We start from the raw sequence: 11,990 nt of genomic DNA on the forward strand, positions 1-11,990 counted from the left end.
ATGTGCGGCAGTTGATTGGCTAGTATTGATTATTATTCTCGAGACTGAAGCGGTCGCTTATTGTTATAGGAAAATGAATGGGAAACGTGAACTTGTCGGGTATAAAATAGTTTCAACACATCATTTTCTTTACTCGAATGGGTACAGTGTAATTTGTATTTAGGTCTTACAAAAAAAAGTCGTATCTTATTATATTATTTTTTTACAAAAACAAAAAATGTCGCTGCCCGTTGTCGAGGCGTTGGAATATCATTTTTCGTCCGCAAGCGTTGAAAGTTCTCTGGACTACGATGTCAACACTGATGACAATGCGTCGCAGGATGCAACATCGCTAAAAGGAAATGCGTACGATTCGGAGATTTCTGACAGCGCAAAAGAAGAGAGTATTTTGGGATCTCCGTGTTCTCGAAGTTCGAGATGTGACGTAAACGAAGAAGCCCCTAAAACGCGGAGGACCAAAGGACGAGCACGTGCGAGAAAAAGAAGTCCAACTGTCGTCATAAAATTAAAGAAAAACAGACGAATGAAGGCGAACGACAGAGAAAGGAACAGAATGCACAATCTGAATTCCGCCCTGGAAACTTTACGAAAGCACCTCCCGGCGTTTCCCGACGAAACGAAACTCACGAAAATAGAGACATTGCGCTTAGCTCATAATTACATATGGGCGCTGAGAGAGACTTTAAAACTTGTTGGAAGTTCTGGTGAAAACACAAGTAAGACATCCCTGTCATTACTGTCGGACAGTGTCAAGTACAGTATAATACACAACAGTAGCCCGCCAGAGTGCGCTGCAGTGTTATCTACCGATCAACGGGGTTGTGTTACGCCCGAGTTGACAGTTGAAGCGGAAGAAGTACAAGTTTCGTCTGCAGAAATATCTTACGACTTTTCTCAAATGTCAAACGCGCAATGGATGCGAGGGAATGTTCTTTCGGTGAATTCTTCAAGCCCCGAAGTCGGTCCGAACACACCCGAAAGTTGTTCGTATAACTTCTTTCACGAATGACAACGGAAACAGACGAACATGCTGCGAAATAACAACATAATAAGGAAAAACTGTCACTAAAAACAATGGGTATTTTTGCCATATTTTACTGTGTGTATGTATGTGTACATATTCAAAAATGTAAACAAACCGGCTGTCTTTCAATCATATGCGAAAATATGGTCACAGTATGTAATTTATATTTATCAATAATGTGAGTGTAACTTCATAATATAACTATGCATAACATATAAGCTATTTTCTTAGAATATAATATTTACTGATATATTTAAATGTTTTTAACGTTTAACAATTGTCATATGTTATTATTTTTATTATATAACTGTTCCACTTTACTTTTCCTTTGTTAAGAACAACTATTGTTTTTGATCTGTATTTTGAGACGTAAATCCACTGCCCTGACGTAAATTCAGTCACTATCAAATTGCCCATTAAGCCCTGTCTTAGACAGACATCCCATATAGCTGAGATTTGTCTGCCCAGGTCAGCGAGCTCGAATCCATGTGGATATAAACATAAACATGAATTTCATTGAACGAATCAATGTTTATATACAATAACTATACATGCCCTTTGACCTCGGCGAGGCGTGCACGTTAAATTAATGTTACGTGATAGAGCACCATTGTACCAATCAAATTGTTCTCAGGCGCTCGTTCTCTTGAACTCACGCCACTGGTGATGTAATACTGACATGTAATATACTAAGTAACTAGTCATTTAAAGTATTTTACTTCTGCGTCTATAAAGAATTGGACATGTTGTTCTATTTCAATTTCAATTCCGTGCTTGCACGTACATAATAAATTAGTTATCAAGCGATTTAAAAGGGATTATTTTTTTTAAAAAGCGGATAGCATCTAGATTGGGACTAAAACATATCAATGTTGTAGCTAATGAGGACATTTCGGGAACGACCACTTGTCTATCAATAATCCTCTCAAGGGCTAAACCTGCATATTACGGCATATACCTCAAGGAAGTAAACTAAATGACATTTATAGCGAGAGTAGACTGTAAACATCTCTCTCTCTCTCTCTCTCTCTCTCTCTCTCTCTCTCTCTCTCTCTCTCTCTCTCTCTCTCTCTCTCTCTCCCCCCCCCTCTCTCTCTCTCTCTCTCTCTCTCTCTCGCTCTGTAGTAATGTAGTGTGCAATGTATAATTGTAAAATGTTTTTTGCCTCATGTGCATCATTACAAATGAAAACTTTACAATCGATATTTTTATAAATCCTACATTTATTTTAAAATAATATTTCATCATCATGAGATCCATACTTTCATAGAATTTACTTTTCCTTTGGAACAAAATGACACTTCATAAACGAATTAACAATGTTTAATTAATACAGCTTACATATTCTACTAAGTGAATAGAAATGAGTTGACATAATGAAAAAACAAATTACTTCAGTTTAACTGAAATGAAATCGCAATAAGAATTTCATCATTTTGTGTTATAATCCATAATGAAAGACGAGATATATTTTATTGCATTTGAAACGCCTGGTGCTATTTTTATATACAAGTTTATGTTTTATATGATAGTCTTACTTTGTAAATACGAAACAAAGCCTTCTTAGGTGCCTTTATGTAGCAAATATATTTAGGTTGTGACTTTTTCAGAAAAGGGTTGCAGTGGTGGGAAAACAGGGTATTGCAAATGAAGGACAATATAGATTATTTATCTGGGAGTGGCAGTCCTCCTACAGACACGAAACGCCCAACGGTTATTCGTGGAGCAGTAATGACGATTTTAAAAGCTTTTATCGCTTTGTCATTCATATTTTCTTCATATGTGGTTCAATCACACTGTCCTGGCACACATATCAACGCACAATCCAGGAAAGATATTAAAGAGAAAGTGCTAGAGAGGAAACCCGCTGACACCACATGATACTCTCCTGCCTAACAGCAGTAAGATAATGTATGCAATTTTACATAAAGAGGACAGCACGTACCACGACATTTGTTATTACCAGTCGTTGTACATTAGTAATGGTATTCCTCAAGCGGTGTTTTGAAATGATCATCAAAATAGTAACCAAGATCAATGTATCCTAACTTCGATGTTACTAATAACCGGTATTCCATCTTAATATAGTCAATATAGTCAACAAAATAAATTAAGGCCAAGTTGACTTTTTTCTTCTAGTATTGTAATATGTTAGCAAGTTTTGATCACAGGTGATGTGTAAATATCGTTTGAATGAACTATGGCAAATGTTAACAATGGGAGAGAAAACAAAAACAAGCTTTGTATGCTAAATGTATTTTTTTTAAATTGTTTTTGTACCACAAAGAAAAATGCCCAAAATATCTATTGGCCCTCAGTTAATTTTGTTGGGTATGCCATTTTTTTATAGTAGGAAGGTATCTAAAAACAAATCCGCTCCTAAATTCATCTTGTCAACATTCCTAGCATATCACATATATATATATATATATATATATATATATATAGTACCAAAATAACGTATTTTTGTATAAAAAAATCTGTATACTTGTAAATACATTCCATTTACATACTTTTGAAGTATTTATCTTTTGATCGATGTATATTATTATTTATTTAATAAATTTGTTTTCATAAACAGAAGTGTCTGTTGTATTTGCATATTACTAAATTGTTTATACTGTTTTGTTTGTTACTTCGTCCAATATCTTCAAGTGTTTAAGTTTTTACCACAATAAAAAAAAATGCTTATGTTACATTAATTAAAAGAATCTGATAGGGATATTAATATTATATAAATATATTGCAAACACATTTTCTTTCATTTGTAGCTGCCTTTTGTTCCATTCATGCCAGTAAGCATACATTCGTTCATCCATCCATCCAAATATCCATTCGTCAATCCATCTGTCCTTTCGCCCGTCTATCCATCAACTTCGCTATTCGTGCATTCACTAACCCACCCATCCTCACGTCATTTCATATTTCCATCCGTCCGTCTCTCCGACCATTTATTCTTCTATCTATTTTTCCCTTTCTCCCTCCATCCATGCGTCCGTCCGTCCGTCCGTCCATCCGTCCATCCGTCCGTCCATCCTTCCATCCATCCATGCATCTATGTATGCATCCATTCATCCATCCGTCCATTCATCCATTCGTTCATTCATTCATTAATTCATCCATCTATCCATCGATCAATCCATCCATCCATCCATTGATCGATCGATCGATCCATTCATCCATCGATCCATCCATCCATCCATCCACCCATCCATCCATCCATCCATCCATTCTTCTATACAGACATGCATCCATCCATTTATCCATCAATCCATGCATGCATCCATCCATTCATCCATCCATCCATCCATCCATCCATCCATCCATCCATCCATCCATCTATCTATCCATCCATCTATCGATCCATCATTCATGTACTCACTCATCCATCCATCCATCCATCCAACCATTCATTCATTCATTCATTCATTCATTCATTCATTCATTCATTCATAAATTAATTCATCCATCAATCCATCGATCGATCGATCGATCGATCCATCCATCCATCCATCCATCCATTCTTTCGTACTCTTATCACAGTACATTTGTGTTTCTCTCAAACATCCTTCCGTACGCCCGTCTTTCCGACCATTCATCCATCTATCTAGGTGGTGGGACAGTGGTAAAAGTGTCCGCCTGATGCGCGGTCGGTCTAGGGTCGACCCCCGTCAGTGGGCCCACTGGGTTATTTCTCGTTCTACGACTAGTATATCAAAGGCCGTGATTTGTGCTATCCTGCCTGTGGGATGGTGCATATAAAATATTCCTTGCTACCAGTTAACAATATGTAGCGGGTTTCCTCTCTAAGACTATATCTCAAAATTACCAGATGTTTGACATCCAATATGCACTGTGCTCTTGTGATGTTGTGAAACAAAACAAACTTTTCATCCATCCATAAGAAAACACAATCATACAAACATTAGCAATAATAAAAAGACATACACTGTATGTCCATTGTATGTTCTATGACTCACCGGACCTCTGACAAAGGCTCTACCTGTATATTCCACCCTGATGAAATGGTGTTTTCTTTATCGAACATGTGGGCAATAACTGCTCATGAGTTATAAATACAAATAACAAGGAATGTGTTGGAAAACGAATGAAAGGTGTAAAATAAACATAGCATTATCACAAAATTTGTAGCATTATTACAACCAAAGGAGAATATAATAGAAGATGCGCAATTCGACAATTTTGACTACTTTTAATAGATATTTACCTAAATTACACAAATCTCTAATATTATTTGTACTCAGCAACTGTATTAATTTGAACACAGCTGGATGCAACCTATGATATATTTTAATATAAAAATCTCTTAAATCAGAAAAAAATGGACAACATAATACAGAATGAAACTCATCTTCTATCACTCCAACTTGACAAAATACTCAAACTCTATTACGTCCATCAAAATTATTATAACGACCAACTTCAATAGCTATGATATGTGAAGACAATCGAATTCTTGTGATGCATCTTTTATACAAATCTGGAATAGATTCCATAAGGTATTTCTATAAAGTCATATCCTTTACTAAGAATTTATAAAGATAATAACATTTAGTCGATGTTTGTAATATGCTTGTAAGATTTTGCTTACACTGATCTATAATTCGCTGCCATAACATAGGTAAATAGAAGTTAGCATTTGCTAGTGAATCGCGTGTTAGATTTAGCCCGCTAGCAGTAACCAAGTAGGAAGGGAGGTAATGTTTATTTAACGACGCACTCAACACATTTTATTTACGGTTATATGGCGGCGGACATATGGTTAAGGACCACACAGATATTGAGGGAGGAAACCCACAGACCGGATAGTACGGTACATACCACGGTCTTTGTTACACCAGTAGTGGAGCACTGGCTCGAATGAGAAATAGCCTAATGGGCCTACCGACGAGAATCGATCCTAGATCGATCGCGCATCAGACGATCGCTTTACAACTGAGCTACGTCCCGTCCCCAAACGAAGTAGGAGTGGTGGTAAGATAGATGTCATTTTAACTGAGTGTGGTGAGTGTAGTAAGCTGGGGTCGATCCACGTCGATGGACCCATTTCGCTATTTCTCTTTCCAGCCAGTGCACCACAACTGGTATATCAAGGCAGTGATATGTGCTATCATGTCTGTGAGATGGTGCATATAAACGATCCCTTGCTACTACTGGACAAATATGTAACGAAGGAAGGAAGGAAAATGTTTTATTTAACGACGCACTCAACACATTTTATTTACGGGTTTATGGCGTCGGACATAATATGGTTAAGGACCAAACAGATAATGAGAGAGGAAACCCGCAGTCGCCATCCCATAGACTACTCTTTTTCGATTAGCAACAAGGGATCTTTTATATGCACCATCCCACAGACAGGATAGCACATACCACGGCCTTTGATATACCAGTCGTGGTGCACTGGCTGGAGCGAGAAATAGCCCAATGGGCCTACCGACAGGGATCGATCACAGACCGACCGCGCATCAAGCAAACGCTTAACCACTGGGCTACGTCCCGCCCCTAATATGTAGCGAGTTTCCTCTCTAAGACTATATGTCAGAAATACCAAATGTTTTGAAATCCAATAGCCGATGATTACCGGTAATAAATCAATGTGCTCTAGTGATGTCGTTAAACAAAACAAACTTCACTTTTATGACGACTTTGTCTAGTAAGATAATCCTTTTTCTTAAACACCCGCTGGTAAAATCATCATCAGTTATGTATGTGTGCTGACGATCTAAAGACATATGACTGGATGCTTCTAGATGACGAATCGGTCGCCACAGCCATACAGTCCGATGAAATAAGCACGCTCGAAATTGATTGCTCCGTGACGTATAACTTAACCTGGAACTGATTGCTATGTGACGCATAAGTTAACTGCAAGTGTAAGCGCCGTAAATAAGTAAAATTTATTTTAAATCTGCCTTTTGAGGATACTTAAGAAACAGAACACTACGCACTACGTGTCCATTATATTCCATTTGCTGAAAAATGTATTCAAATCGCTTTTACTCATTAAAGGGACAGTCCTGAGTTTACTGCAATTTTTATGATGTTATCAACGAACAAAGACTTTTTAAAGACTGTAATTACATAGCAAATATATGTTTCTGCATAGAATATTAGTGGCTGTATATTAAATGTGTTTCTGATCGTTCTAATATTTCTACTAGGTTAAATTTCATTTTATTTCCTAAAATATTTTGTTTTCGTACGTACGAAATTATTTGAAGACAAAATCCAGTTTGGGCTTCTTACAAATATTAAGACGACCTGAAATAGGCCTACATTGAATATACAGACACTGATATTGCAAACAAGAAAATATATTTAATGCGTATTTTTAGACGTTAAAAGAGTTTATTAGTCGGAAACATCTTACAATTCAGGAAACTCAGGACAGTCCCTTTAAGAAACAACTCCTGTAGTATTCTCTGTGATCAAATCATATGTAAACACTAAAGGCAGAAGGAAGCTGAAAACCACCACGATTTCAGCAAGAAAATGTGACGTAGATTTTTCTGTGTAGTTTCTGCTTTTAAAAGGATTCTATGATTTTGCTGCCTACATGTATGGATGTAATAAACAGAAATGTGCACCCACTGTCGGCAAATTACTGTTTTCATATTGACAAATTAAGTATGCGCTGTATGTGTGGACTCGACTTACGACACATAATTAAAAACTATAAGTCTGGAGTTCATGCGTGTGTGTGTGTTTGGGGGGGGGGGGGGGGGGTGCTTGTGGCTCCAAGCGAATGTGTATAGGTATAATAAAAAGGTCCAGGACAGAGTGCTTGAACCCTAATTTAATATAACCACGGAAAACGAATGAATAAAACATGTAAATACCATTATTGGGTTGTTTTTGTTTGTTTGTTTGTTGGGGATTTGTGATGCTTTTTGTCTGGGTTTTTTTTTCAGTTTTTTCTTCTTTTTTTTTTTTCTTTTTTTTTATGTAGAATTTGCATAAAATGTTGAAGCTTAATCTTCGTACTCTGTGCTCTTGTATTAAAGTATTATTCTCTGCGTCACCTTTTGTTCCTAACACATTTTCAGTCGCGTGTTGTGTATTTTCTGTTCCTTCTTTGAACTGGCACATGCTGTCTGCGTATTGTAACAAGTGTCACCAGCTCTAACAACATCATTTCCTGAATGTTAAAACAACAAACATCTTACACCGGCGACACGTAACGAATATGTTTTTAAATATTCCGAAAAATTAACCGAAAAACTTCCTAATCCTGCAATTTCACTTCCTAAAGAAAAACAAGAAAAAAAGAAAAAAAACCCGTCAATACATAACAATTACTCTTTTCTTTTTTTCAAACCAACCTTTTCCCGTCATCTATTATGTCTCAATGGCACACATCTTCATCAAATATTAATAAAAACGATAATCAAATTTCCGTCCTGGCGTGTTGGTAATTAGTTTCGTAGGTGCGAACTACCAGGGACCAGTCGTGCTATTTATTATTAAAATAAGACTGGTTTCCCGCGCAACATTCGCTGCCTAGATTAGCTAATCTGTAATTAGATGTGTGAAATGGAAGCATTTTGTCATGAAATTTAATTACTCCCTACGTTGATTTTTAAATATTTTATTGTGCGACGTTGGCCTGAAAGATTCCCGAACAATGCCAAGCAGTTCCCATGGTAATAAGGTGCCGTGTTGTGATTGGCAGACTTGTGAAAATTTAACGATAAATGTTTAGCCCAAGGACGAGTATTCATCTTTAATTTTCACGAACGAGAAACTAATTGTGGGGTCTGCATGACAACCGATTTATTGAAAATTAGAAGAGTATTTTGTTCGCTTATTTTATTTCCTAATATTCAAGGTTTGATTTTTGTTTTTTAATTGCCACGGTTCCTATGTGCTTGCGTGAGTTGCGTGTGTTTGGTTAATAAAGACCCGTTGGCAGGAATTGTGAACTAAACATATAATTTACGTGTATAAATGCATGTGTGCGAGCGCGCGCGCCCAAACACACACACATACACACACACACATCCACGTGTTGGGTGGTACATTTATGTAACTTTGTTTTTGGGCTTCTATCCAATTAAGATTCAAGCACGCTGTCCTGGGCTATCTCTCGCATAGTTGATTAATTGTTAGGTCTTAGTGAGAAAGTTTGTTTTGTTTAACAACCCCACTGGAGCACATTGATTTATTAATCATCGGCTATTGGATGTCAAAAATGTCGTAATTTTGACATATTATAGTCTAAGAGAGGAAACCTGCTATATTTTTTTCCATTAGTAGCAAGGGATCTTTTATATACACCATCCCACAGACAGGATAGCACATATCACTGCCTTTGATATACCAGCCGTGATGCACTGGCTGGGACGAGAAATAGCCCAATGGGCCCACCGACGTGGATCGATCCCAGACCGACCGCGCATCAAGCGAACGCTTTACCATTGGGCTAGGTCCCGCCCCTAGTGAGAGAGAAGTCGGTAAACTCCCACTACATCAAGGTGTGGGTGTGTGTGTGTGTGTGTGTGGGGGGGGTGTAATATATGTGAGTGCATAACCGTACGTGTCTGACCGTGCGTGTGTATAAGTATGTGTCTCTCAAGTTGCCCCGCCCTCCTATCTTTGCCGGCTTCAACGAGGAGTGTGGTGGGGGTGGGTGGGTATCAATATAACATGTAAGTTGTTTTGTGCATGGGAAACGCGGAATTTAGCTCAATCGGCAGATCGTTCGTGTGATTTGCTCAGACCCATTGGGTTTTCCCCCTCCCCAACCAGTGCCTCACGACTGGTATATCAAAAACCGTTGTACTTGCTGTCAAAGTGCATAGAAGTGGTAATGGAAAACATGTATCGAGTTTCGACTGTGTCAGAATTACTAAATATTAGATATCCAGAAGAAGAAAAAAACCCAACTCAGGATAGTCCGTTATATATAAGACCCGACAGTGTTATACGTATACTGCGTATGTGCGTTGATACACTGCGTTTATCAGTTTTATTTTTAAAAAACTCTTAACATTATAGGCAATGGGAAATGATTTGGTATACAGGAACCTACAATCCACCGGGGAGAAACGAAGTTCAGCTGTCTCGACAGCCTCGGTCTATCCTAAATGTAAACAAAGTCACGTCCTCGGAGTTCGAGAGTGAAATGAGAGGTGGCATTGTCCAACAGAAAAATATAATTGTCCTGGCTAATTCCACCTTGGACCTTACGAACCCCTGAGGGCCAGGCTGCAGGATTATGAAAAAGAGAATTGAATAACCTTCGAGTGATTGTCTCATTACCAATACCCCGGATCGGAGGTAACCACCTCACCTGGTCCCGTGCATCGTGGGGTGCTGGTCAATCGGTCATTTGGGGAACGCGAGCGCACGCGCTTCGCTCGAGCCATCTCGCGCCAAACTCGCCTTGTTTTTTTTGTCCTGTTGCCAAACGATTTAAAGATGACCGATTAACGATTTTGGCGGCAATACTATAAAGCGAAGGAAACTGCAAAACACCAAATTCGGGCAAAATTTACAGAGATATTCGGGGGAAATGTGTTACCCTGAGACCTTTTTACCATGTTTTTCCATCATTCTACCCTCAAAATTAGTTGTAATGCGTAGTCATTAGTTGCAGCCCTATAGCTGTTTGATTATAATACTAATATATACTACTCAAACGAATTTAAGGGTCAAAAATGTATAACCAAATAAGTTTCAGAGTGTATTAGATTGATGATGTAAACTACACCAAAATGTTTATTTATTGTTCCATATTTACAAAAAACACACAAATAAACGTCACTGTATACAAGAAAGTCACATGACATGCTGTCAAAGTTGAAGGTTGGCAAATATGGATTTTACACATTAGAACATTCGTTTAATAGTGTGTGAATCCAACCCTGGCGCGAATACACTCGACACATCGTTGCCTCATGCTGTTGATCAGACGTCTGAAGAACTCTTGGGGAATGGCCTGCCACTCTGCCGTAAGAAGTTGACCCAGATCATGAAGGTTGGCCGGAGGGGCATGGTTATCCCGAACTCTCCTACCTAATTCGTCCCAGGCATCTCTATTGGGGCCAAGTCAGGCGAATATGCTGGCCAGTCCATCCTGGCGATACCTTGTTGTCTGAGAAAGTCCGTTACCACCCTGGCGCGGTGGGGTCTGGCATTGTCATCCTGCAGAACTGCCCCGCCGCCAATCTGCTGAAGGCCTGGGAGAACCAAAGGCCGGATAATCTCATTCAGATAGCGGATTCCATTCAGATTGCCATCCACCACATAGAGAGGGGTCCTGTGGTGGATAGAGATGCCGCCCCACACCATGACGCTGCCACCACCGAACCGGTGACGTTGTCTAACGTTAACGTCAGCGAAGCGCTCCCCAGGACGTCTGTAGACACGAACCCGACCGTCGTTGAACTGGAGACTAAACCTGGAGTCATCGGTGAACATCACTCGATCCCACTGAACACGTTGCCACCGCAGATGAAGCGTGCACTAGTGACGTCTGGACGTTCTGTGACGTGGTAGGAGTGGTGGTCGAATATCCTGGCGACGGCAGCGTAGATTATTGGCTCTCAGACGATTGCGTATGGTTTGATCAGACACACGAGTTCCAGTCGCAGTCCGCAGATTGTCACGTAATCGGCGTGCAGTGGTTGTGCGTTGACGTAGAGCCATATTGGTGATGTAGCGGTCCTGTCTATTTGTAGTGCTTCGGGGTCTTCCCGAACGTGGACGATTTCGAACAGAATTCGTTGCTTGGTACCGGTACCACAGTCGGCCAACGACACTCTGACTGACACCAAGTCTCAGAGCAACATTTCTTTGCGTATTGCCATCCTGAAGCCAAGCAATAGCCCTTCCTCGATCTTCGATAGTCAGTTGAAGTCGTACCATTGTCGAATTTGGAGTGTGCACCGTACACGAACGCAAGCTCCAATTATACGAAAATTCAGCATTGGGAACATGG

General features: G+C 39.2%; 1 protein-coding gene across 1 annotated transcript; it reads left to right on the forward strand.

Moving 5' to 3' along the window:
* Positions 1-217: 217 nt before the first annotated feature.
* Positions 218-1,009, forward strand: LOC121379555 (neurogenin-2-like). The gene has a single exon (XM_041508200.1). It carries the CDS (start codon positions 218-220, stop codon positions 1,007-1,009), a length of 792 nt encoding a protein of 263 aa, XP_041364134.1.
* The last annotated feature ends 10,981 nt before the right edge of the window (positions 1,010-11,990 follow it).

The sequence above is a fragment of the Gigantopelta aegis genome, chromosome 8, assembly GCF_016097555.1.
Source record: "Gigantopelta aegis isolate Gae_Host chromosome 8, Gae_host_genome, whole genome shotgun sequence".
In the NCBI taxonomy this organism is placed as follows: Eukaryota; Metazoa; Mollusca; class Gastropoda; order Neomphalida; family Peltospiridae; genus Gigantopelta; species Gigantopelta aegis.